This window comes from Silene latifolia, chromosome 1, assembly GCF_048544455.1.
Source record: "Silene latifolia isolate original U9 population chromosome 1, ASM4854445v1, whole genome shotgun sequence".
Lineage (NCBI taxonomy): Eukaryota > Viridiplantae > Streptophyta > Magnoliopsida > Caryophyllales > Caryophyllaceae > Silene > Silene latifolia.
Window position 1 is genome coordinate 4,008,579 of NC_133526.1, and position 27,987 is coordinate 4,036,565.

Genomic DNA, 27,987 nt, shown 5'->3' on the forward strand with positions numbered 1-27,987 from the left:
CCATTGAATTGCCGTTGATGGTTTGGAAACTGGACCCAAATCTGGTACCTTTGACATGGAAGACGATTTTCGAAGGTTCCTGCAATGGGAATGTGAACATAATGGAAGGTATCGAAATAAGCTACCACGTTAAGGTCTGGAATATAGGGATGCACCCGAACAATGAGAAATTAATTTATATGCATCTTTTGCCAGAGGAACAGTTGGTTTCGTGCGATACACGAACAAGATTGATAAAGCCTTTAAAAAGTCTGACGCGATTTTCTTTAGAGACATTTGATAGGCTCGAGCTCCAGTGGTGGCCCACCTCAGTTCCTAAGGCATACTTGTCGAATGCGTCACAATAGACACATATAGTACTTGTTTTAATCCCAAATTTATGGTTAATCTAGCGACAGGAGTTACTCAAGTATCTTACTATAATAGTATGACTTCCAGTTGCCTATATTGTTTTGTGTTCTTTTCTTTTTCATCTAAGCACTGCTCTCAAATTTTGCACCATCTAATATGGCTTGAAAAAACGGCACATTGATAATTAATCAAAAAGTGTATTATATTCAGTCTAGTAGCATTTTGCTGGTTGTCCGTGTCTTTTCATGATGCTTTGTAGTTTTGGATCTTGCTTCGTGTTTGTCAGTGGACCGCCTTTTTTATTTCCTGAGATCTATTGTTCGCTGTGCCTGGCCGGTATCCCTAATTTCCACCCTCCTTTCAGGGTAATTTTGCAGGTCATCGAGTGTCGTCACTTCGTATGCTTTTTCTTCTTGCAGCTTGTGTGTATTTGCTATCATTATTCTTGTTTTATTTATTGCCTGCTGTTCTTTCCTTGTTCACTTGGATTTTTGACATTCTTGTTGTCAGCCTTTAGTTCAGCTCTCCTGAACTTCCATGAGAAGTTATGAAAATTGATTCGCTTGACCTGTACTTCTGCGGCGGGCTTTGGCTCTGCATTTGTTGAACTTCCTCCACCCCAATTAACTTTGCAATTACATTTGGTAGTTTTGCTGTATTCAGCACGCGTTTTAAGGAACTTATTACTTGAGATGGCTGAGAATTAGGACCACAGCTAGCAGAGCGCTTATTAAGAACCCGTCAAAATCACTGGACTCTTACTTCTCAGACTTGGTACTGGAATGTCGTTTCAGAGTTTCTGCTTTGGTTGGAGATTAGTCTGAACCATCCTTTAGGTTATTTAAAGACGCGTCATATGAGAGAACTGGCTGTTAACTTGCTTTGGTTTCATTATGGTGACCCTGGCCTGTTCTCATAATTCTTCACCTTCCTTGAGCCGCTTTAGGCCGCTTTTCCTATGTGGTTTGATGCGTCTTGGAAACTCACTAGTATTCTTAGATATTGCGCAAATTATGTCGCTCCTGTACGGAGATAAGGCGTAATGCCACTATGTGTAGATGAGTGAGTGTTGGGAATTTGTTTGTTATTGCCATTGTATGATACAGAAGTTTATTGCTTTGATTTTTACCTTTTTGTTGTAGCAAGTTCTCAATTACAGTTTGCTCTTCGGCTAGACTTGCCACTTGGTTGAAGGATGTCTCCCATTATATTTTGTTTATTTACCCGAGTCACTGAAATTACATGTAAACAGTAAATGTATATTTTCTAATGTTTTACCGGAAATAGTATAAATGTTCAGCGTAAATTCATATTTGTTTGTAATTGTGGGAAATTTTTGGGTACACTAGTTATACCATTGTACACCTATTCAATTAGAATTGACCATCTTCTTTATAAAAATAATAAAGTAGAATTTGAGTGGAAAAGAAATTATGATTTCTTAGTGATAGGTGTATAGTTGTGTACAACAATCTTGTACACATGGTGTACCCTGACCTCTACACGTTTTAATATTAAAAAAAAAGTTGTATCGTCCATGAAATTTCACCCAATTTGGTTTTGACATTTGATCGCATTTAACTTCATATATGATATTTTTCCGCGTTAATAGCCTTCAATAGTTTATAGTCTACTACTTCTATATCGTCTACTTCTACCGTCCACCGCTTATCGTGTTCATGATCTTCACAATCACTGACTCACTGCTCACAATATGGGTGTTTAAAATGGTTCAGTCTAGCCAAAATCCAAACCTTAAGGCTTAATCGAATTGTTGGTTATGAACGGTCCAATTAATGGTAAATTAATCGTTCCACATATACAACATTCTAACTTTCGCTGAGTGATTTACTCAAATTTCGTCATTATTATACCAACACGATTTATTGTATAAACTTTAGTATGTTCCCTATGTCGCATTGAATTTTTACATTTACCTTATTTTGTGAGGGAAAATAAAGTAAGCTCTGTTTGGCAAAACTACCTGGAAAGGTAGATGAAAACTGAAAAGGTAGCTGAAAATTGTGAAAACTGAAAAGGTAGCTGAAAATTGAAAAGCTAACTGAAACCTGAAAAGGTAACTGATAAGGTAGCTGAAAATTAGGAGCTGATAAGGTAACTGATTAAATAAAAATGTGTTTGACAAACTAGCTGAAAATGTAGCTAATTTTGGTAAAATGACGTAAAAGAATATGAAAATTATTTAATATTATAGAATAAAGGGGTACAAAATGGAAAATAAATAATTTCAGGTACCTGATTTCTAAAATGCTACCTAAGGTAGCATTTCATTTCAGGTATCTTATTTGACCAAATAAGCTACTTGTCAAACACTTGCAAAAAAATCAGGTAGCTGAAATTTTGGTCAAATAAGCTACTTTGGTCAAATAAGCTACCTGAAATGTCATGCCAAACGGAGCCGTAAAGTAATTTTTCCACTGGAAAATTCAACTGCTCCACTATTAGGCAATTTCCTTTCCTACCCCCACTCAGATATGGTAAGTTTATTTCCCGTGGACTAGTTAGATTTTTCCCGTGAAAATAAAGTACTCACTCCAATTCAATCCAAATTAACCACTTGCTTTTTGGAGGTCAAATTTTGAAAAGTTTGACCGTTAATCCACAGAAAAATATAAAACTTTGAACAATAAAATTTACATATTTAGTTATATTATGAAAATATCTTTCGTAAATTATATTTTTTGCCAAAAAAAATTATATACAAAGGAAGAAAAACACGTCAAAGTGTCGCCTCGAAAACCACCCAAAAGCAAGTGGGTAGTTTAAATTGGATGGGAGGGAATACTGCTTACCTTTTTTTTCTTTTTTTTTCTTTTTTTTTTTTGTTTAGGGGTCCATACTACGTTGTAGGATAGTATTTGTGTACCTTACCTTATACAGTTATACTACTCCGTATCGGCGGCGTATCCTATTACGCGATACTATATTAGATTATTAGTCATATACTCCGTATAATAATAAATCCCTAAATCTCCAATTTCAATTTCTGCGATTTTATTCTGGGGTTTCAACTCAATTAGGGTTTCGATTTCAATCGCCTGCGAGCATCCCAAAGATGAAGCTTCAATCCTTCGCACTGCAATCAAAATCCAATTCGAAACCCAAACCCTCTAAAAACTTCGCCGATTCTTCATCCTCCCAATTCGATTCATCAAAAACCCCAGAATTCGTATCAGAATTCGATCCTTCTTCAAACCCTAATTCCGCCCCCAAAAAAACAATCATAATCCCACCTAAAGAAAACGAATGGCGTCCGCACAAGAAGATGAAGAATCTCGAACTCCCTCCGCTTCATTCCGGTAACAAACCCCTTGATTTCGAGCTTGAAGATGCGGATATCGTTGCGGCGAATGATTCGGGTGCGTCGATGTCTTTCGGTCTCAATCTTCGTCAAAGTAACGGTAAGATTGATGAATTTAAAAGTTCTAGTAGTAGTAATGGTGGTAGTTCAATTGATGCAATTATGATTAGGCAGTTTAAGAGTGATTTAGAAAATTTACCGGAAGAGCAGGGATTCGATGAGTACGACGATATGCCGGTTGACGGATTTGGGGCGGCGTTATTGGCGGGTTATGGGTGGCGGGAGGGTAGAGGGATTGGGAAGAATGCTAGGGATGATGTTAAGGTGGTTGAGTATAAGCGTCGTACTGCGAAAGAGGGGTTAGGGTTTATGGCTGATCATCCCCCTCCTCCTGTTGCGACGAATGCTGCTGCTGCTACTGGTGGTGGTGATAAGGGGAAGGAGAATGCGGGGAGGAGTAATGGGAAGAGTGATCTTTTCGGGGTTGGGAAGGAGGTTAGGGTTGTGAGTGGGGAAAGTATTGGGTTAAAGGGACGAGTTGTCGAGGTTTTGGGTGGTGGTTTGGTTGTTTTGGATGGTGAGGTGTTGGGGAGGGAGACGGTTAGGGTTGATGAGATTGCGGGATTGGGGAGTGTGGAGGAGGAGAAGTGTTTGAAGAAGTTGAAGGAGCTGAAGATTCGTGAATCGGGAAATGATAGGAGAAACGAGAGGAATGATGGAAAGAATGGTAAGGATGATAAGTATGAGAAAAGGGACGGTAAGAGGAGTAGGGATTATGTTGCTGATAGAGGAGTTAAGTTGGAAGGTGTGCGTAAGGAAGAGAAGAAGAGTAGTAGTAATGTGAAGCGGGTAATGTGGCTGCAGAGTAATATTAGGGTAAGGGTGATTAGCAAGGCGATAAAAGGAGGGAAGTTTTACTTGAAAAAGGGTGTGGTTGTGGATGTGATTGGGCCGGGAGTTTGTGATGTAGCAATGGATGATGGTAGGGAGGTTATACGAGGTGTTGACCAGGATGTACTTGAGACTGCTCTTCCAAAGCGAGGTGGTCCTGTTCTGGTTCTATTTGGAAAGCGTAAGGGGGTGTATGGTAAACTTGTAGAGAAGGACTCGGAGAAGGAGATGGGTGTTATTCAAGATGGTGATACGCTTGAGATGTTTAATGTGAAGCTTGAAGAGATTGCGGAATACCTTGGTGACCCGAGCTTACTTGGCTATTGATAATTGGTATGCATTTTGTGCAAATTAGTGAATGGTAGCGGTGTTTTTTTTTTTGAATAACTGAAATGTCTTGTTTAATATTCAATAATATGTTCTTTTCAGCGTCTTTTAGCTCATAACTAGCGGATATCACTACTCCAAATTTACTTGTTTGTCGAATACTTGCGTGCTAAAACTTAGACATGTACTGTTTATGTTTTTGGGATCATGAACTGAAGGCTTGCCTGTCCTTGAACAGATATGAAATAGCCAAACCGTGTATGTAAAGAAAGGGTATTATAGAGATCTGGGCATTTGTTCTATTAATCGTCTAAATCCATGCTTAATATTTGATATATCAATACGCTATCTTTTGGCGGTTTTGTAGATCCATTAGTAGTGGCTTTGACTAATATGATTGTTTGATAATTGATACCAGTGTCCTAAACTCTAGAAACTTTGAGAATGGAACATCTATCTTGTGTTGTAAGTTTTGGGTTGTAAAACTTGTAATTATTTGGTTTTCATTTTCGTCCATTTCCGGTGATCAAAGAAAGCATGACTATTGATGTCCAGCCGTACAGGTCTATAGCCATATATGATTCTCCGTATGATTTAGGAATGATGTCAGTAGCTCTATGCTCAAAGAAGGCATGACTATTGATGTCCAGGTCTATTACTATATATGATACACGTATGATGTAGGACTTATGTCAGTAGCTCTCATTGTAGGATCACGCCTCACGAGGCTCTTGATCTTGGAATTTAACTGCCTAATTGTGGGATTTGTGGGTGCATAAGTGTGACAATGTTTACTGTTGGGTTGAACTTTCAACCGAGCTTCCTGACATGATCATTATTTCTGTGTATCAGCGGCGTACTGATGAATAGAGAGCATGGTGATCACCGATCTGCTGAATTTCCCCAGTTTTGCTCAAACCAACTCCGTGCATGAAGCTTTGTTATTAAAAACTTACAGAACTCTCCTCTTATGTCATGTGAAGCGGTGAGGTGGGATGGGATGCAAGTGGGGATTGTATACAGAGCTGTGAAATTGGAAGGAGGAAACATACTGTATGTTACTTTACACTTCACCTCGGCTGTGTGTCATGTTTCCGACAATCTTCTGATTTACACAACATGACACCAAATACTTCATTTTAGTCCAAGCAAGAAAAGAAACTCTTTCACAAAATAGCTGTATGCAAGCCTGACACTTGCAGTGGAGTCGGATTACCATACGGAGGCGCTGGAGTTGGATGTTGTAGTTTGCTGCTGACGGAGGGATTTGTTTTGGCTGTTCTGTAGTTGGAAGACTGGCAGTCAGGCTAGATGTATACAAACTGACCGTTCTTACTTGTTAGCTCTTTCGTGATGGCCATTGAGCCAGTCTTCACTGTTCAATTTACCGCTTTCATATGGTTTGACATCATTTGAATGTACAATGCCTGAATATATACTATTTTAATACTACTAGCCCAATCAAAGGTAAGGCAGAGCCCAAAAGCCACGAACCACCGGCTTTCTAGTTTTTTCGTCTTTGTTAGACCGTCTACAGCAATAACCATCTCAGCATGATGGCTGCTGTTGTCTCACTTTTTTCATCACCTCTCTCTCCCTTTTCTCTCCCCTCTCCCGCTTCTGTGATTGTTACAGTCATTGGCTTGATGAAGCGCTTATAATAAGCACGATGGTCACCGTTGTGGCCTTTGTCGGTGGTCTTAGGAGGGGAAGGGATTACAGTAACGATTGATGATCGAGTTGCTCACACCTTGATTGTAGTACTCTGTATAAATGATTTAATGATCAGTTGCTCGAGTCGCAGTAAACGCCTTCTCCAGATTCAAATGATTTATTAGTGGAAAACGGAAGAACACGGAGAAAATGGGCGCGGACAACTCAAAATGGCAAGTAGGAAGATCATCATTAACAAATCACTGATCATCTAATGCAAATTTATACAGTAGCTCGTAATAATTTCAAAGTTCATCTTCGCTACTATCTGTGATAACAACGGCCTCTTTGGTCTTGGCCCTCTTCCGAGCCTTGTTAGTATCTTGTTCAACTTCGTCATTCTCGGCCTTCAAGTTTCGGGCAATTCCCTCAAGAATTGCTTTTCCATACTTTCCACTCTTTACCTTCCCGATAATATTCTCCAACTGTAGAAAACAGGGCAAGTAACTGGATCATATTATAAAATGCTTTACAAATTGCATTGTGATCCTGGCGCGAAAAATTTTTTAAGGGATATTCTCTCGTGTACCCCTCAACTTTTTCATTTTCTATGATATACCCCTCTTTTCATGCAAAAAAAAATTTGACTATCGATAACTCTGGGCTACAAGTTCAGAATACGATAAACTTTTTTTTCCAAATTGACCGTCTTTAAGAGGTCTTCCGTTTGAAAAAAAAGTTCACCGACGTCTCAACTCGTAGACGGGAATTATGATCGGTCAAAGTTTATTCGTTAAAAAATGTTTGACCAACCATAACTACCGGCTACGAGTTCAAAAAGCGGCGAATTTTTTTTTCAAATTGAAGGCCTTGACGAGATAATTGGTTTGAAAAAAAAATAACCGTTTTCTGAACTCGTAACAAAGATTTTTGTCGGTCAAAGTTTTTTTGCGAAAGAAGAGGGGTACACCATAGAAAACGAAAAAGTTCGGGGGTACACGAGAGAATATCCCAATTTTTAATGTTTGCATATTTGTGAATTTCCAACTTCGTTACCAATGGATACGAGATGACACTGCATTTTCGGCTGAAATTATGGTTCTCACAAATATATAGTCGTAATAATAGAGTAGAGAACGCGTATTAGAAGATTTTACGATCAGCAATAATGCCCAACTGGGAAAATTAAGAGACGGGACTTGCCTGATCCATTGATTGAGGCTTCTCAGTAGCTAGCAAGCTGATTTGTTGCGCTGATAGAATCGAGTGAGGGAATATTCCTCCGTGAAGTGAAGCAAGTTCTTTACGGAGCTCATCGAGACTAATTTCCAAACTAGTTGCTGATTTTCTCTTATTAGGTTTCACAGCACTAGTTGTAACTTCTTGTTCCCTGCAAACTTGAAGCATCACCGGTCTTTTTCCTAGTAACATAGCATTGCAGTAGCTAACAGTTAGATATACTCCGTACAATACTTCCGAGTCCAAGTACCCCACAATTCTACGAGTCCTACAACAACATTACTCCAATACAACAAGGGCTATTACAATGTTGGGGCCTAGACTCGATACATTCAGGCAATTGGAACTCATGCTTCTGAAAGGGGATCCTCGGAGAAAGAAAGATAAAAATATTTACCTTGTAGGACTTGCTTGGCCAAAGGACCAAGTATCACATAAGCATTTGTTGCATAGGCTGTATGTGAAAATTCTTCTTTCTACATCGTACAGAATGAAGGAAATAAAAGATATGTGAGATTTTAATAGTTAACTACAAAGAAAATACAAAACTAAAGTATACAGTTCAAGGAACTGAATGCACTGGCTTCGTCAAATGGACTGAAGTTTTTCGTGCACAACTCTTAAGCGGTGATGGTCAATGGAGACAACCGTATAATTTCAACTTTGTGAAATCCTTTTGTTATTGTGGAGTGTGGACAGAAACAAGGCTACATGCTGTACAAATAAGTAGACTCTGGAGGTTTCTTTCATTTTTTTCGTTAAATATCTTGTAATCTTGTTTGGTGCTTGCCTATGATGGACATTGCTGCATCCGACAATTATGTCACTTGTAGAGGCAAACAGTAGTCTGTTTACCCCTTATCTCACCTATAATGTGACAAGCGAAACCAGTAACATTGCAACAACACCAAGAGTACAAGCGTCGAGAATGGCATTGACAGACAGACAATGTTGCTTAGACTCTGATAGCAGCTATTTGACACCGATGTCCACTGTCCAAGTATCAGCTTCGGCTATGTTACTAAAACGCTCATGTTTTTGGTATAAAATGAAGTGCCAAAGCGTCAAACCAATGTCTGAGTGTTGAGTATCGGACACAGGTGATAGCATAGCCGACATTCAATTCACAATATAAGAAGCCAGCGCATAATTTAATGAGCCAATAACATTGCAGCGAGCAATATGACCAGCATTTCAGGAACAAAAGAGCATGCATTAAAGACAAAATGCTTCACAGAAGGCAGATATTAGAAGTTCTAAAGGTGACGCACCAGAACACGGTCAATAATGAGCTGGATGACAAGCTGCTCCTTCCGTTCTTTCTTTAGATCCTGACCTGGCACATCAAAGCCCCTAATCATTAGTTACCTGTCTAAAGATGCATATTTAGATCTGATAATCTGTAGGGGCAATCAAGATTAGTGACATAAATAATGATGACGGATATCAACTGGATTGCCCCTACAGATCATCGGATCTAAAATGTACCAATCCGATTTCACACAAGACTCAAAAGTCACACCTCACAAGAAACAAATGTAAGACCAACAAGACAAAGTAGATTTGATGGAGAACATCTCTCAACATAAGACTTCTTATTCCTTCTTATTCTTATTTCATTGGGAGAAAAAGTACTATAATAGGGTCTATCCGAAAACCTTAAAGTTACTCAAAGAACATAAAAAAAAAAGCGATTAAATGACTGACCGTAAATAAAAAAGACTAGAGTGAGCATATATACAAGATTTTCAATACTGGTGCAAATTAGAATCTGATAGAAAAAAGGTGTACTATACAAGTCTATGCCTCGTTTAAAATTACCAGTCGATGGTTTAGACTATAGACACCATGTGAGGTCAGCACCCAGCAGTAAAGAGTTACGTATGAGTGATGTACTCCCTGCCTTCAAATCCAAACACCCAATAAGTTCAAAATCACTCTTACAAAAAAAGGAGGACCCGTGGTGTTTGGATTTGAAGGGAGAAAGTAATAAAGTACAGGCATGTGCACGTAAAAAGGTTTGTAGCACAAATGATAATGTATACCCCGATAAAAGCCAAGTTTTATCATGCATATAAGATAGCACACACCTATTTCTTTCTGTTTAGCTTTCATTTTGTCAACCAATTGCAGCATTGTGACTCTCTGATCATTTTCTTGCACACTTTGGATCAAGTTTATCATAGCTTTCGCATGACCTGCAGTGATGGAAAGTCTGAGAACCAAAGCATATAAAATACAAGTGAACTTAGTGAAAATATTTGAAGAAGATGATAGGACGGTAAAATCATCGTCTCATTCAGTACTTCCTTCATCCACTTGAGTTCACTACAACTGCTTTTGAGACAAAGTTTGGAGATGAAGAATATGTAAAGAGAAGATTGGGATCTACACTCACATTTGAGTGCATTCGTGGGTTTGTTGGCAAAATGGAAATGAAGTGAACAGATTCATATGTTACAAACAAAATGTAGGGAATCCAAATGAACAGAGAGAGTACAAACGCTGCCAAGTCAGTCACTGGAATTTTTACTCATTCTTTATCCCTTGGCCAGATATCAAGTTAGAAAGAGTAGAAGCAAATGGAAAGGGATAATTATGTCGTGCTTGTTGGGAGGATGTGTTGTCTATACATCATCTTTGTAGCATACACTCTAATTCTTAGTGAACAAGTAAATCGAAAAAACTTACCGGAGACATCAATTTCTTCCATCTCCAACGAAGACACACAGTTATCACACATCCCTGTAATGATAAAGGGAAAAAGGGAGGTCATCTGGTCATTGTTATTCCACCAGACAGATGTACCACAAGAGCAGTAGTTTTAGCTTGAAATAAAAGGGCATTTATGTACCATTGCAATCTTGCAGAGGCTCTGCAAAATGTCTGAAAAATGCAGCTCGCCGACAAACAGTTCTCGACTGCAGAAAAAAAAATGCATTTCATGATTGCGAGTAACAAAGATATAGGAGCGGAAAAGAGTAACAGTTACGCTGTACCCATCAGCAACATTAGATAAAGCTTAAGGGCCAACAAGCTATTCGCTACATCTTTGGGCTAGATCACGCGACCAAATACATATAATGGAGAACCAAGGAAGTGATAAAAGAGGCCCTGTTATTTTAACAACAGTTAGAAACACGTTACAATTTGACTTTTTAGCGGTGTATTTCCACAGGAAATGTCAATGAATGACCCCAAGGCTAAAGGCTTAAGTAACTTCGCTTATGAAGATGAAAGAGAGAGCATGAACTTATTTCAAAAGTGAGCCTCAATAGATAAATCTACTACATACTAATAGCCTGCGAATTTTTTCATGGGAGTTTTTTAAGATGAAATATTTAAATACATGGCTACTTTATTCGGCCATGAAGGTAAAAATTTAGGTGTATTAGGATACCAAAGAGATAAATTTCATACCACAGAGCAGCGCAGCCTCACGCCCTCACTATGTCTGGCGTCAGATACGCACAAAAACACCATCATGTGCCAGGAATTTACCTCTCTAGAACATGCCTAAAATCATACTTATATCTGGCTTTACAGTCTGTTGTCCAGATTTCAATTTTACTATGGCTAACACATAATATAACAGCACAATATCTTAAAAAGGGAGCTGCTAATCATCTCTTACGTCACACAAAGCAAGTATGGTTGACATCTTATAGCAAATTATTGGTATACTCTGGCTTTTTAGTATTCTGCCAAAATGCGGCCGTCTCTATATCCTTTACACAATACATAAATCAATTAACACTTCCAATAGATTGTGTTTCCTCTTTAGGCTTTTTTTGTAGTGGAGAATGAATGTGGGACTCCTAGCCATTGCATGTTCCGACATGAAAAACCGCCCATAGTTGGGGGGAGAGGTATTTCTATTAACTGACTGCTAAGCTAGTTGACATAGTTGATCTAAATATACCTGACAATAGCGTACAATGTCGTACAGATTCTGCAACCCAGAGTTCTCATAGAAGACCATCGAACTCTGCCAGAGAAGTACCCACCGGGAAAAAAAATCAGTTTCTCAGTTCTCTAGATAACTACAAGCCTAATATTCAACAGATATCTAACGGTCCAACTCTTAGAAACCTACTTGTCTGGGTACATCAGCTGGCCTATAATAAAGTAAGCATTCTGCTGGAAGTCCATCGCGTCCAGCACGACCACTTTCCTGAAAACGAGACATTAGTCGGCAGTTGTGAAAGGTTAAAGGTAGAAGTAAAATATGTTCAGTATAAATGAAACAAACCTGATAATAGGTCTCCATAGATTTGCTTAAACTGTGATGAATGACAAACCTGACTGCAATGAGCCAAGGCATCATTATACGCACCCATGCTTAAAAACAACAAAACCCAAAAGGTCGTACAGGGTTCTAAGAAAACAAGAGACGTGTGGATTCTAGGCATAGGATAAAGCATGATGTTCCATCTACTTGTTAAGCTTCTGAATATTATTTAAAATAGAAATCAAATTTAACGAATTATGTATAGCAATATGGATGGCCACCGCCTAGATGTACATTCTTTCAATTTGTGTCTTACATATCACAGATGATGGTAGCAGGATGAATAAAGACAAACTTGTTCGCTGTTCATCGTCATTGAAGTTATCAACCTTTTGCTCATCTTAGATACTAGAACATATTTTTGAAAAAATGGGTAATGTCACTACTAACCATCAGGTTTGTTGATACCCATACCAAATGCCACCTGAAAGACATAAATGAGCAAATGATAATGAGATAAGGCTAGCCTGTAAACAAAGGCTGCCAAACATAATCAACTAAAGTGAACTCTTACCGTCCCAACAATAACTTGCAACTTGCCATTGCTCCACCTGCATTATTACGAGTTTATGACACAGCGTAGAGAATAAATGTCTAGTCAAAAAACTGTTATTTCCAGATCCATCACTTATTGGATCAATGAGGCCTCCTCATATATACAAAGTACATATAGACAAAACATAAAAAAAATATAACAAGTGAACCAAGATACTATAACTCTAGTATGACAACGTGGCTGGTTTACCACTCTACTGAGTACTGACAGCCAACAAAGGTAACTGACAAAGGCGAAGTTAAGATGAAGGGGAGAAAAATCACTTTTGGCCAAAAAAAATAGATTGAATCTAGTAGACAAATAAATCCTTATTTACATGAGCTACAAGCCTACAAGTACACAGCTAATCAGAAAGAAAGTTTTCAGCGAAATTGCCACCACCCCACCAACATATCAAGATATAGCTCTATAAAAGTCCTATTTCCAATTCAGTAATTGCTCACGACAAATCCCTCCTAGATATTCTCACAACCAGTTTGAAAATTAACTGTACAATTGTGGATATGAAAACACTATTAAACTAACGTGGCAAAATTTTGAAAATGATCTTTTAATTTAGGTGAAACCACAAATTAAGACAATCACACAAGTGTCTGGCTGGTCATAGCCCTCTCTCAGTAAAACAAATGGACGTATGGAGAATCTAATGCCGCCTCTCCCCTTACTTTGAGAATGACTACAAATTTCCGGTGTAACTAGCAGTTGTTTATAGTGACAGCATACCTACGATAATAACATATCTACGCTTTCGAAATTCTCTTCCTTTTTTCTTAATGTTCTTTTCTATGCCATTTTCTCTTCAAGTAGAACCAAGAAAAATTTCTACATTAACAGAAAATTTGCTTGACAGAATCACATGCCATAAGCAGAACAGTAACATTCGAAGCAGTTTTTGAGAGACATCAAACAGAATATACCAATAACATAGGAAATGGATCAAACTGATACACACTACAGGTCAAACCCATAATTAGGATCCGTAATGGAACTGTATTTGGGGAATTTAAACTCACCGTGAGTGAACATTTTCACGGTCTTTTACGTCCATATCAGCATGATAATAGTCGGCTTTAATCCCTCTCTCACGTAATTCCTTCGCAACCTACACATTTCAGAAAATTGAACATATTTTGTCAGGTTGCTGTTTGCAGAGCATGTCAAGCAAATAGAAATCTATCCAGTATAAAGGTAATAATTTCACTAAATCTAGGATTGCCCTTCTTAGTCTCTCTCCTTTCTTCTCCATTCCTAATCAACAAGTTGCTCCTAGCTAACAATTTTGGTGTCTACACTGCTAGATTCTAATGAAACCAACAAACATGTTGCTCCTAGCTAAAGATTCCTATTACAAGGAAAGCAGCACCATAGCTCTGAATTGCAAAGAGCATATGTAATGCGTGGAACAAGTGTAAATGCTTTACAGTGATACCAACAATTTTCTCACAATCCAGATGTTGCAACTTGCAACCTACCCAAGTACCCAAGGCAAGTAGGATGATAACAAAATGGAACGGGCAAGATGGTTGCACTATGATACGCAAGTAACTGATAAGTGAATTTGGTGAGTATATTTTTTAGAAAACAGAAACTTCCTGCGGGGCGATCTTTGTGACTCAGTGTTTGGTAATAAATTATTCATTCATGAATGATCAAGTGATGTAAGTATATTTAACAGAAGAAAAAAGTGATGTAAAGATATATCCAAATATTGATACACGTATGACCGGATGATTTGTAGACATTCAGCTTATTTTCATAAATCACGCACATCACAGTTCTACCAATAAGTGCATGATTGTATTAATTTTACTCTAAAATTTTACTTTAGGAAACTGGCAATTTCCCAAGACAGTATTATTTGTATTTAATATTATACCTCCAGAAGGAAAGGAAGGAAACAAGATAAATCATTCATCAACGATAAAGATTATCTCCATTGGTCAAGAAAAGAACCTTCATTACCATATATTTCCTGTTCTGCGTATCAATAATCCTTGGCCAATTTCATTCCTTTGTATTCTTATGAAGCTGTAAGGACGTGAGATTTGTGTTCAGGTGAACTTCTTAAAATCATATTGACAACTACAAAGTCCACTGAACCTATGAAGCCAACAAAGAGAACACGAGATAGCTTTACGGCCATGAGACAGATAACTACTAGCCACTTCCTCTTTTCATTTTAAAAATTCATAAACATTACTCCGTATTTTGCCCAGAGAGGCTGCCCTTTGTGTTTATATCGTAGAGTCATAGTACCAAAGACAAATACATACAGTATAGTAAAGCCCATTATATAGAATAACCCTCCCTCAGCATGGCTAATTTCTCACCATCTTGAATTGTATCTTCTCATGATTTACCCCGTGTGTGATTATATTTAAAACTAACATTTTTTCCTTTACTCAAATTGAACTTATACAGTGACTCATCGTGTACCAGAGACCAAAACTTAATCCACGAAATATCATGGAACTACATCATCAGATGAAGCTTAATCCACTGTGTGGAAGAAAACACAAACCTGCTCACATTCTTTTCTAGAGAAGCAATAGACTATCCCAGATTCACTATTTGGATACGATCCTTTTATAAACTCGGCAATTTCATCAACCACCACTTTTGCGACAGATGATTTCTCCCTCACCTGATAGTGAGTGACACGAGTCATTAGTGCCATGAGATACATACAGAAATCAAAGCAATCACCTGACAAGTGCCAACTAACCATATAAAACAGATTGGGCCTGTTTACACTGCTGACAAATTTGACACATTTTGGTATGCGCAACATTTCCATCAGATCAAGTTGGACTTTCTTTGTAGCAGTTGCCTGCAACATAAAAGGTGAACTAAGAAAAATAATTACTCCCTACATTTTTTTTCTCTTTATCCCCATTTCCCAACATTTGGGAAAGGAACTTGGAAAAATAGGGCTAAATGCCAAAAAAAGGTGTATATTTATTGTCCTCATTTGAACTTGGTGGTCAAAGAATGTCAACTTTAAGCGATAATTCATCTCAATAATCACTATACAGTACTTACAAGTTACAACTGAAAATTGATGATATGAAAATAGTTGGTTTGAAGAATTAAACATTACATATTGTACATTGCAACTCTCCATATATTTTTAGACTTTTGAGAAATTATTGGTCAAATTTGATACCAGTTGACCAGAAAACTCCCAATAAATTTTGGATGGAGGCAGCTAGATCCAATTTATATTGTTCTCATTTCACTTTGATGGTCAAGAAGCCGACTATCACCGATATTTTCTCGTGGTATATAACGACTAAGCTTGTGTAAATAATATGAAAATAGTTGTCTAAATGATAATATGGAAATAGTTGTTTTGAGAAATCAAAAATGGCTAGGAATAATAGAATATCAAATGGGGACAATAAATTTGGGAAGGAGACCGTATAATTTGCTTAATTCCAACAACTATAAAAGTTAAGCAAAGAAAAAGGATAGGGCATACCGTCAAAGCAATAATAGGAACAGTTGGAAACTGAGTTTTTAAGATACCAAGATTTTTGTAATCAGGACGGAAATCATGACCCCACTGGCTACAGCAATGTGCCTCCTACATGACATGCAACGATGATTAGCAATGATTTGGATTAGGTTACAAGGATCCTCTGAAATTAGACATAAAACTGACTGAGCCACACTTACAACTTACCAGGAGAAGAGAGAGTCCACTTCATACGCCCAAAGGAAGTTCCATTCAAAACCAATTGGTGATAGGAATACCTCTTTGGTTTATAAAGTAGTGTAGTAGACTCTCTCCTCTTTTTATCAATGTGGACACTCACATGAAGACCATATTATAATAATGAACTATACAGAAAGATTGGCAACTGGTACACTCACATCTATCGCTATCAACGAGAGACGCCCAGCATGGTGGCACTTTTCTAGCTTTGACATAAATCTTTTGCTCTTTGATATCTTCTCTGGCGTGACATACAATATCTTGAGGTCTCCTTCATTCTTCTCAAGGGCCTTGTATATGAATTTTTCAGTTTCCTTGCTAGTAGTTGAGGTCAGCATGTAAGACGGAATTCCGAGAGCAGTCAGGCCCATCACCTGAAGCACTAACATGAGATCAGATTAAATTTAATGATTGCTGAAGAATGTATATATGTGTCACATCCTAGCAAATACCTGATCTTGGATTAGAGAAAGTAAAGGACTGACTATAAGGGCAATTCCATCACGAAGTATCGCTGGAAGCTGATAGCAGAGACTTTTGCCACCACCTGCAGCCATAATCACCAAAACATCTCTACCACTCATGACTGCATTTACTATCTGGAAATATAAAAAGATCGCAGTCAATTTTGATATATATTGTAGATGCCATATGGCTTTTGTAAACGATGAATGATCTTTCACTCAAAAAGAAACTATGCACACTATTTCCAATCAACTCAAAGCAAGTGCAAAAGAGAGAGACAAATTTCTCTCAAAATGACAAATATATCAAGTTCAGCTACTTCTTCTAGACATATCACAATTGAATCCACCACATTCAGAAGAAAGATAACTTGAATATCATGTAATATACAGCACCATTACCCATGTTACAACTGCTTCTAGGACAAGAATTTGCACATCGTGCCTGTATAACCACCTATGGTACTTCGACACTCTACTTTGGTTGTGTGTCCTGTATCCAACATTCCATAGCGACAGGACATTTCTTAATATGCCAAAAGCATGGAACTTTTCACAAAAATAGCCAATACTCCAATGACATGTCCCACATGACACTTCCAGCCAAGCTAGGGTAGCATAGCTTAGCACACTTCAACTTCGAACCAAAATCAATCCTTGATATATTAAAGTTCAAGTCAATTCTCCAATATTTATCTTTACAAGTCCAGAGACACAAAGAGGACCAGGGACAGTATCTATGATAATTACGTCGATAAGTTCATACTTTACAGGAAAATTCATCTGCTTCTGCTTGTTTTCTCTTTTTAAATTACGCTTAGTGCCAGGTAAATTGATCACAATGACCCCAGAAAGGATCTATGGACAAAAAAATAAAAACCATACGTTTGATGCCTTGATGTTGATGGATTTACACATTCACAAATAGAGGGTAGCATATCAAAACTATCACGCCCTCAAGCTGATGACATCTCAACCTCTTTCGAAACATAGAAATTGCAATAATTAACAATGACGGTGAATATCTTCAATGAAGAGACAAACCAAAAATACGTAGACTACTTGGCTTGAGACAATGATAGATAAAATGATAAGTCTGACACAGCAGTCTTTTGCTACCGCATTGTGGCAGCAGCCTGAGCATATACAATCACATAGCATTCTATTGTAGTCATTGGCAAAACTAGGTCAATGTTGTGATATTATTTCTATGGTTGTGTCACTTTTACATTTTGAAGTCCCAAGAAGACTAGAGGGGCGAAGTGGGTAAGCTTAAGGAATAAATTACAACACTAAGGGTTAGAAGGGAATCATCACATAAGTTCACACAAATTATAATATACAAAGAAACCGGTGTTGACCTCTTGTTGATTTGCCCGGTATGAAGAAATGCCAAAGATGTTGAGGCGAAGATCATCAGCTCGAGAATCCCACCCAAAAGACCCCGACCAATCCTCCACGGAGGTTGAGGCACCACCATTGTCGTGACGGCTTCCTGATGCTTCCTGCTCTTCAAGGAGCCTCTTAAGCTCACTCTGTCTGGTATACAGCTTATCTTGCTGATCAAGCAGTATTGTAATCTGATCTGCAGGTTGAATAATATAGGTGATCAATAGTAATATTAGGTGATTTAGATATGTATTACCATACCAACTCATATCATTCTTACGTATACCAGTAACAGCTACTCAATTAACAAATAAATTCATGGCATCTAGTGTCCTAGCAAAGCAAAAGCAAACACGGCATTGAATCCCCCCTCCTTATTCCTTAATAAAACTTAGAAGCTCACTAACAACACGTACAACAACCCTCCATCCATATTACTGAGACTTGCCAAGTAAAGTTCCACAATTGGAGCCTAAGAAAGAAAGATAAAGTAGGCAGTAAGTATAGAAATTTTGTATACACACGTAAGAAGATAACCTTAAGCTATAAAACTTGGATGAGCATACTTTCACAATAAAATTAACCCAAAAAATCATACCCTTCTAAACCAAGATTCCCATTTCCCACGACCCTACCTAGCCCCCTCGCTTTATCGTGTGCGTAATACAGTGCTGATTACAGCCCTCAATCACAAAATAGAATCTCTCTTGCCATCATTCACTTATGAGAAACAATAGTCTCAATCTTCAAAACTTACATTTACAACTGCAGAACTTATGATACCATGTGAAGTACCCTGATCAAGTGATCAGTTCACTATCAGATACAGGTACAGAACATGAGCTTTTTATCAGAACACAATAAATATCCATACTCAATTTTCCGAAAAGCCTACGAAAATCCATATATGAGCACAAAATGAGCCAATTATTAGAATGCCAATAAATTTTCATCAAAATCATTGAAAATCCAGCATTTCTCTACAAAAAACACTTCAAATTGTTACACGGGTAAGTGATTAATCCCCAAAGATAGCTACTTTTCGGCGAAACATACGAATGCATGAACAAAATGATAAATTAACACCCAAAGCTACAAGAATGAATGGTAGAATACCCAATATTTCTCCAACAAAATTACTATAAATTGTTACATGGGCAAGTGTTTCATCCCCAGAGATGGCTAATTTTCGGCAAAAACATACGAATGCAAGAATAAAAAGGAACAAAATGATAAATTAACACCTAACAAATACAATAATGTATGAAAAAAAGAGGAAAATTGAAGGAAGAATACCTTGAACATCTTGAAGCTCGGCTTCTACATTCAAGAGTTCCTCCAATATTTCATTGTTAATGTTATCCTCCATAGCTTCAAGTAATTTCGATTCTTAATCAATGGAACTTCCCAATTATAAATGCTAAGGGATTATAAAGGTTAGAATATTTAAAAATTTGTGTAATTGAAACTTGTTGAAAATCTATAAATACTATTAAAAGGGTAAACCTTAAAAGCCACGTAGACAATGCCACCTTGCATTACCAAAATTCCACGTCATCAATGCTCCATGTAGTATGATGTGTTTAATTAAGAGAGTGATTCATGTTCGTATAATTATCCATTTAAAACGATACAGAAATTAAAAAATATTTACATAAAAATAAATTAGCTTAAAAAGTATTAAATTTTGGCCTTTTTAATTTCTAGATAAATTAAAAAACAATTAAAAATCAAAATTCATAATAAATTTTAAATTTCTTCGTTTATGCTTATAATATTTGAAGTTACGAATAAATATCACATAATCTATAAATATTATTAAAAGGGTAAACCTTAAAACCCACGTAGACAATGCCACCTCGCATTGCCAAAATTCCACGTCACCAATCCTCCATGTAGTATGACGTGTTTAATTAAGAGGGTAATTCATGTTCGTATAATGATCCATTTAAAATGATATCTAAATTAAAAAATATTTACATAAAAAATAAATTAGCATAACAAACATTAAATTTTGGCCTTTTTAATTTCTAGATAAATTAAAAAAACAATTAAAAATCAAAATTCATATTAAATTTTAAATTTCGATGTTTATTGTTAGAGTATTTTAAGCAACAAATAAATATCACATAATACTTTTTGTTATTAATTATTAATTAATTTCAAAAATTTATTCGAGGGAAGAGGAACGATTTTGTGAACTAAAAGGGAGATAACAAAAATTATGATAACTACAAATTATAATGATGGTGAGAGAAAACCAAAAAACCATCCTATTAAATAAAAGAAATTAAAGGTTAAATAAATAAGTAAATTAATAACCAAATTTATGAGAGGAAAATAAAGAGTTTGTATTAATTTATTTTTTGTGTTTGCAATTAATATTTTTTTAATTTTGCATTTTAATTTTAAAAATAGAATAGGTTAAACGACAAATAAAAATTTACAATGTACTCTAATTTTAAACTGTTTATGTGTGTAATTCCCTCTTAACTCTTACTGCTATAAACTTGCTCAATTTCATTATATATATATATATATATATATATATATATATATATATATATATATATAGAGAGGAAGGATCAACTAAGGTCCTCTATATATTTGAGTCCATAAGTCTTATTGTGAGCCATTGGATGGAGGGAGATGGATGGCCAAGATCAACCTCCAAAAGTGTGTTTATGTACTAATATCACTCATTCTCTCCTCATTCACTAATCCTTCTAATTAATCACTAATTCACTATAACTTCTTTTCCTCTCATCCACTTCTCTCATATATCACACAACTCATCTTCTCTCTAAAACCCCAAAAAATAAAAACCCAAAAAATCCAAATAAATAAAAAACCCAAAATCCAAATAAATAAATAAAACCCAAAAAATCCAATTAAATCAAAAAACCCAAAAAATCCAATTAAATCAAAAAACCCAAATAAATCATTCATTCTTCTCTTCCTCATTCACCACCACCCACCACTATCCCACCCGACACCAACTCACCGCCCACCACCGCCGCCACCACACCGCCGCCACCGCACCGCCGCCAACTTTTTTTTTTTTTTTTTTTTTTTTTTTTTTCGGTTTTTTTTTTTTTTTTTTTTTTTTTTTTTTCGTTTGGTCTTTATTTTCATGTTTTGAGTTGTTTTTTCCATTCATTTTTTGTTGTTGTCTTTTATTTTCTTTTATTTTGTTACTTCTCCTTTTTTATTCATTTTCTCAAATCTCTTCTTGTTATACTTTTTTTTAAGATTTCGGGTTTTAAATCTTGTTATTTGGTTTATTTTAGATTTCGGGTTTGGTTGGGTTGTTGGTTTTTTGGTTTTATTATTGTTATTTGGTTTTTTGTTTTTGTTATTATGAGTTTTTTTGGTTTTTGTTATTATTTTTTTTTTCATATTTATTGTTTGATTTTTTAACTATTTACGACTAAAGTTATACATTTTATGACCAAAGTTATACAAAAATGCACCAAAGTTATACAAAAAATTGGACTAAAGTTATACAAAAATGAACCAGAGTTATACAAAAATGAACCAAAGTTATACAAAAATGAACCAAAGTTATACAAGAATGGACCAAAGTTATACAAATATGGACTAAAGTTATACAAATATGGACTAAAGTTATACAAAAAAGATCAAGTTATACAAAAATAGACCAAAGTTATACAAAAAAAATCAAGTTATACAAAAATGGACCAAAGTTATACAAAAATGGATTAAAGTTATACAAATATGGATTAAAGTTATACAAAAATGAACCAAAGTTATACAAAAATGAACCAGAGTTATACAAAAATGCACCAAAGTTATACAAAAAATGGACTAAAGTTATACAAAAATGCACCAGAGTTATACAAAAATGCACTGTAGTTATACAAAATGCACTGAGTTATACAAAAATGCATCAAAGTTATACAAAAATGGACTAAAGTTATACAAAAATGGACTTTGGTGCATGTTTGTATAACTCTGGTGCATTTTTGTACAACTTTGGTGCATGTTTGTATAACTCTGGTGCATTTTTGTATAACTTTAGTCCAATTTTTGTAAAACTTTAGTCCAATTTTTTGTATAACTTTAGTCCAATTTTTGTATAACTTTAGTCCAATTTTTTTTATAACTTTAGTCCATTTTTTGTATAACTTTGGTGCATTTTTGTATAACTCTGGTCAATTTTTGTATAACTTTGGTTCATTTTTGTATAACTTTAGTCTTTTTTTGTATAACTTTAGTCCATTGTTGTATGACTTTAGTCCAATTTTTGTATAACTTTGGTGCATTTTTGTATAACTCTGGTCGTTTTTTGAATAACTTTGGTTCATTTTTGTATAACTTTAGTTCATTTTTGTATAACTTTAGTCCAATTTTTGTATAGCTCTGGTCGTTTTTTGAATAACTTTGGTTCATTTTTGTATAACTCTGGTACATTGTTGTATAACTCTGGTTCATTTTTGTATAACTTTAGTCCAATTTTTTGTATAACTTTAGTCCAATTTTTTGTATAACTTTAGTCCAATTTTTGTATAACTTTAGTCTTTTTTTGTATAACTTTGGTCATAAAATGTATAACTTTAGTCATAAAATGTATAACTTTAGTCGTAAATAGTAAAAAAATCAAACAATAAATATGAAAAATATGAAAAAAAAAAAAAATTTAATAACAAAAACCAAAAAAACTCATAATAACAAAAACAAAAAACCAAATAACAATAATAAAACCAAAAAACCAACAACCCAACCAAACCCGAAATGTAAAATAAACCAAATAACAATAAAAAAAAACCAAATTTAAATATCGTGTGTATAACTCTAATGTTTTAAGTGTATAACTTTAGCCATAAATAGTATAACTTTAATGTTTTAAGTGTATAACCAACAAAGAAATTAATAACCAACAAAAATTAAAAACCAAATAACAATTACAAAATAAAGTAAATATGACAAAAACACAAAAAAACCAATAGATCTAAAAAAAACACCACCACACAAAATTAATACCAAATCTCAAATAATAATAAAAATAACTAAACTAAAAAAAATAAAAACCAAATAACAATAATAACAATAATAAAAATATGTACGGATGAAATGCTATACGAATATATGTACGGATGAAATGCTATACGATGCCAGAGTAAATAAAAGAAAAAGACGAGTAATAAGAGTAAAATAACAAGTGGAGTTGATGACATGAACATAAAACACTAGGCAACCACTTTTAGTTGCATAATCAGAAACAAGAAGATAAGACATAGAGTTGACATTTATTTAAACGAACAAAACAACAAACAAACAAGATGTCGACATTTATTTAAACAAAAAAGCACAAAAAAAAAGTCGACAAAACAAAAAAATGCCAGATCTGAAATGCAGGGGGTGTTATCATCGGGTTGTGGGTGGTTGTGCGGGGGTGTTATCGTCGTCGGGTTGTGCAGGGGTAGTGGTGGCGTCGGGTGGGGTTGTCGGGTTGTGCAGGGGTACTGGTGGCGTCGGGTGATGTCGGCGGTGGTGTAATCGTGGCTGGAAAGAAGGGAGGGAGGGAGGGTGGTGTTGGGCCGGGAAGAAGGGAGGTCGGGTGGTGGTGTCGGGGACGGCTTGTGAGGGTGATGGAGGTGGAGGTGGAGTGGTTTTTTTGGTTTTGTTTTAGTTTGGGTTTTTTTTGTATCAACTTGGTTTTTTTTTTTGTTTAGAGAGGGTGGGAGAAAATGAGAGAGAATGTGAGAAATGAGAGAGGATGAGTGAATGAGGAAGTGAGTTGGGAGATTAGAATGGTGGTAGAGTTGTACACAATTAGGTAGAGTTATACACAATTAGGGAAGGAGATTAGGGAGGGAGATTTGTAGCCCTCCATTGAGATGTAATCTCATCCCTCCATCCCTTCCATCCAAAAGCCCTTATAAGGACTTAGGGCCTTATATGATAGGAGGACCTTAGAAGAACCACTCTCTCTCTCTCTCTCTCTCTCTCTCTATATATATATATATATATATATATATATAAAATCTATAAGTATAATCTGTAAATAAAAGGCAACGCAAAGTATGTACCATCTTTTAGTTTCGTAAGATAACTTTCTAAACAACTCTCATGCAAAGTGGATTTTGTAAAAAAAAAAAAAAAAAAAAAAAAAAAAACTAGTAATAAAAAAAATTAAAGCAAACCTTTTACAATTCATTTCTCCTTATTCTATATTTATGTCTATAATAAATTTGCTAATAAATAAAAAAGATGCTTAAAAGTCATAAAATTTTGATACATATTTATGAATATATTAAATTTGATAATAATTAAAAAAAAAGACGTCCAAAAGTCATAAAACGCATCCTTAACTGGTTATAAATATTTAATGGAAAACAATATTTGTGAGCCAAAATTCAAGTCAATATTTTTCTTCCTTCATCGCCAAGAGAATTGTATGTGTCAATAATCTTTCTTATCATTGTATCAAGGTAAATGTATTAATGTTTTATATTAATAATTAGTTTAATTATTTTTAAATTCCATTGGTTATGAAGTACTCATCACACATTTAGACTTCACATATATGTTGTTTTGCTCTTATTTAGGGCTATCAAGATTTATGGAATTGTGTTATTCAAAGGTAAATATACTTACATCTTTATGATTCAGTGCCCTATTTCTTTCATTATTTAAAGGAAAACTTAAACTAATAATGATAAGGTTAATATTACATAAATCAAATCCATTTCGTTTGTTATTAATCACTCAATGGATTTTTTTTATTGGGTTGGTTCATTGGAGAAAGAAAACTATATGAAGAAGGAAAATACTAGAATTGTTCTCTTGTATTATTTTATTTTTTTTCTTACCCTTTGGTGGATGAATAAAAAGGATCATGAATTTCTTACAAAAAAAATACTATAATTGCTTAAATAAATACTCCCTCCATTCTATTCAATACGATATTATAAACTAACTATAAGATTGACAACATGAATGTAAATGACTAATTTTTGTTAGTTTCATAAAAAAAAAATTAGTATTTCAGAAACTTTCAAATGTAATTTTTATTTTGGTCTCTGTTGTTTTTTTATTCATCATTTTACCTTTGAAAAATAGCTCTCATAGTGTGAAATTTGAGTTGCAAGGATCTCAATCTTATTAACAAGTTAGACAAAATAAATCCTATTGACATGGATAATGGCTAAATGTATATTATGATCTAATATTTATGTGTACGTGTCATATTATCTAATGTATATGTCTTATAACACATAATGAGATTGCAATGAGATTTGTAGTAGACTACTATTTAACTCAATTTATCATTTTTGCAAAAATTTAAAATTTAGAATTTTTGACAAATTGATATTAATGATATATTAAGACTAGCATTTATTAAACTTCGGAACTATGCTACTATAAAAAAATATGATTTATGAGAATTAAAATTTTGGGAAGATAAAAAGTACTCTAATCCTATATGTTTTAAGCTCCTTATATTGAAAGATTTATCATTCTAAAAAAAATCAGCATAATGCATTAATTTGTCCTTTCGTCTTCACTAACTTCATTTACCTAGATAACATAGGGACGTTCAAACTTTTACATAGAAAATTTTGTACACAATCTATCTATACAATCTACTTAAAAGGCAACCTTAAACATTTATTTTTTTGCCACATGACAACTACTTTAAATTATTAAAAAAACTACATTAAAATACTAATTAATAATTAATTTTGTTCATGTTCATGGACCCATGTTGCTGAGGGTTTTGAAGCCGAATAATTATAATTGTAGGATCAATAATGTAAAGTTTCAACGGCTATTGACACGTTCTTATTCAAGCCAAGTTAAAATAACTTTCATCTCACAGGCGTTTCAATATAAATAGTTTATAAGAGAGAAAGCAAAATAATTAAAAGATGAGATGTGACGGCCAAATATAGTATGTGTAGTTTCAGCAATTTTAGTAACATAACCATCATCTGAACCAACTTTAACATCTTATTTAATTTACAATATCTATTTGATTAGGGCATGTTGCTCGGATGTTGATTCATGAATTTGTTGAATGTGTTTTCACATGAGTGTCATGAATTACTGAACTCATTGAAGGTATTTTTTTTTTAAAAAAAAACACATGCTATTAGTATATTAATCAAAATAATAACTAAAGTAGAACATATAGCTTTGCAAATAAACCAAAGTAATCGAAGAAATAAGGCATTAGCTAACTAACTTTTATGTATTTTAAAACTATATCTTTTTAAATGGATCAACTAATTGCTCGGGCAAATCTTAACATACGATAAAATAATAAAGCAAAAATAGATAAACCCGTGAATTTCACGGGTCCCAAACCTAGTTAAAACTTCAAAAGGGTTTTGTTCATCAATGAAATTGAAAAGAACTTTGTTTAATCCATTCTAGTGTTTGGTTGGAACTTTTGGAATGGTTATAATGGATTCAATCTATTTTAGTGTTTGGTTGAAGATTTTTGGAATGGAGTTAGATATCAATGTATTATAACTCAATTCCATAATATTACTACATCTATATTCATTCCGCCAAACACGCATGAGCAAGTATACATATCACAATCCATTTCATACCATTCCAATACTTCGAACCAAACGACCCATAATGATGCCCGGTTTTTGGAATTGAACTTCTGTTGGCCTATTTGACTCGGAGTTGTGTTAGCGAGGGATCGCCCACTAGACCCTAGTCTGAGGGGTTTGTGGGTTTATTTGTGTGTTTGTCGGGTAAATTTTAGTCTTTATTCTAATACATTATACTCTAAGGGGGTGTTTGGTTGGGGGGTATGGAATGGGTTGGAATGGATATCACCGATTCAAGTGTTTGGTTGGCCACTTTTGGAATGGATTTAGAAACTCAAGGGTTTCTCAATCCACCTCAATCCCTTGGAATCTCATACTCTACTCCTCCCTAAGTTTCTAAATCCAATCCCCCCTGGATACAAAACCTAAAATTAAGAAAGAAAACAAAAAAACCCAAATTATTGTTGTTCTACTCTACGTAAGTCTTCATCTTCTACTTTCATAATATTTTTTTTTGCTTTTATAAAAAATTTGCTTGTGATTGTTCATAGATATACATGATTCGTTGCAATAATACATGTGTCTATTGCTTTAAACAATATTTACGGATTGTATGACGACTCGTATGACAATTGCCTTAAAAAATTGTGTTGTTGTATAAGTAATATTGAAATATGCACATGATTGAATTATTTTCGCAGGATTGAATAGTAGAGTTCATTGTCTATGACCGATTCTACATTCCGTCTGTTGATTGAATTACAATCCATTACAAAATTGAACCAAACAAGTGTTAAAAGGTATGGGGTTCTAACTCCATTCCACCCTGGATTCTCATCCCAATCCATTCCATTCCCACACTTTGAACCAAATAGCCCCTAAAAATAAGTAGACCACAAAATATAAACAAAGTTTGAACTGTAAGATGAATTAAATAAGGCACTTTTATAAAGGCTCGTTTGCGAGACAAGACTGTAATACTCCGTATTTATATGTCTTGGGGGTACTCTATCGAGTAGCCCTTACTCTGTCGAGTAAGGGTATGTTGCAGAATAAAATAGTTTCTGACCTGTTGGGCACTCGATCGAGTAGCTCGGGCACTCGATCGAGTAGGGGGGTACTCGATCGAGTACCTTGGGTACTCGATCGAGCGCCCGGTTTTACGGGGGAGTTTTCGCGGGTTTTGTTAATTATGCGATTAGGGTATTTAAACCAATTCGTCTTTGTTTTAAAACACTTTTACCAAAACCTA

At 35.1% G+C, this 27,987-nt stretch overlaps 2 protein-coding genes across 3 annotated transcripts; one reads left to right on the top strand and one right to left on the bottom strand.

Annotated features, from left to right (window-relative positions):
- The first annotated feature begins 3,310 nt into the window (after positions 1-3,310).
- Positions 3,311-6,402, top strand: LOC141593999 (protein MOS2-like). Its single transcript, XM_074414219.1, has 2 exons — positions 3,311-4,897; positions 5,744-6,402. Exon 1 carries the CDS (start codon positions 3,428-3,430, stop codon positions 4,889-4,891), a length of 1,464 nt encoding a protein of 487 aa, XP_074270320.1. The 5' UTR covers positions 3,311-3,427; the 3' UTR covers positions 4,892-4,897; positions 5,744-6,402.
- Positions 6,403-6,712: 310 nt separating this feature from the next.
- LOC141594008 (ATP-dependent DNA helicase Q-like 2) lies at positions 6,713-26,890 on the bottom strand. Of its 2 annotated transcripts, none has more exons than XM_074414237.1 (21): positions 26,798-26,890; positions 19,498-19,707; positions 18,174-18,397; positions 16,801-16,947; positions 16,507-16,722; positions 16,112-16,216; positions 15,356-15,460; positions 15,152-15,274; positions 13,644-13,732; positions 12,589-12,625; positions 12,465-12,498; positions 12,036-12,088; positions 11,880-11,957; positions 11,706-11,771; positions 10,638-10,704; positions 10,475-10,528; positions 9,874-9,981; positions 9,055-9,119; positions 8,181-8,259; positions 7,748-7,965; positions 6,713-7,029 (listed from the first exon to the last, which is right to left on the bottom strand). In XM_074414237.1, exons 2-21 carry the CDS (start codon positions 19,568-19,570, stop codon positions 6,850-6,852), a joined length of 2,121 nt encoding a protein of 706 aa, XP_074270338.1. In that variant the 5' UTR covers positions 19,571-19,707; positions 26,798-26,890; the 3' UTR covers positions 6,713-6,849. The 2 variants fall into 2 exon arrangements, with proteins under 2 accessions (XP_074270338.1, XP_074270331.1); XM_074414230.1 differs by lacking the exon at positions 26,798-26,890 and adding an exon at positions 26,536-26,574 and having other exon boundaries at positions 19,498-19,681.
- Positions 26,891-27,987: the final 1,097 nt, after the last annotated feature.

Excerpts from the sequence above, each read along its gene's own strand:
- LOC141594008 (XM_074414237.1), bottom strand. The coding sequence starts at position 19,570 with ATGGAGGATAACATTAACAATGAAATATTGGAGGAACTCTTGAATGTA. Across the intron at positions 18,398-19,497 it reads CGAGCTTCAAGATGTTCAAG|ATCAGATTACAATACTGCTT; the intron begins GTATTCTTCCTT and ends TTCAACCTGCAG. Across the intron at positions 11,958-12,035 it reads CTATGGAGACCTATTATCAG|GAAAGTGGTCGTGCTGGACG; the intron begins GTTTGTTTCATT and ends TCTCGTTTTCAG.
- LOC141593999 (XM_074414219.1), top strand. The coding sequence starts at position 3,428 with ATGAAGCTTCAATCCTTCGCACTGCAATCAAAATCCAATTCGAAACCC.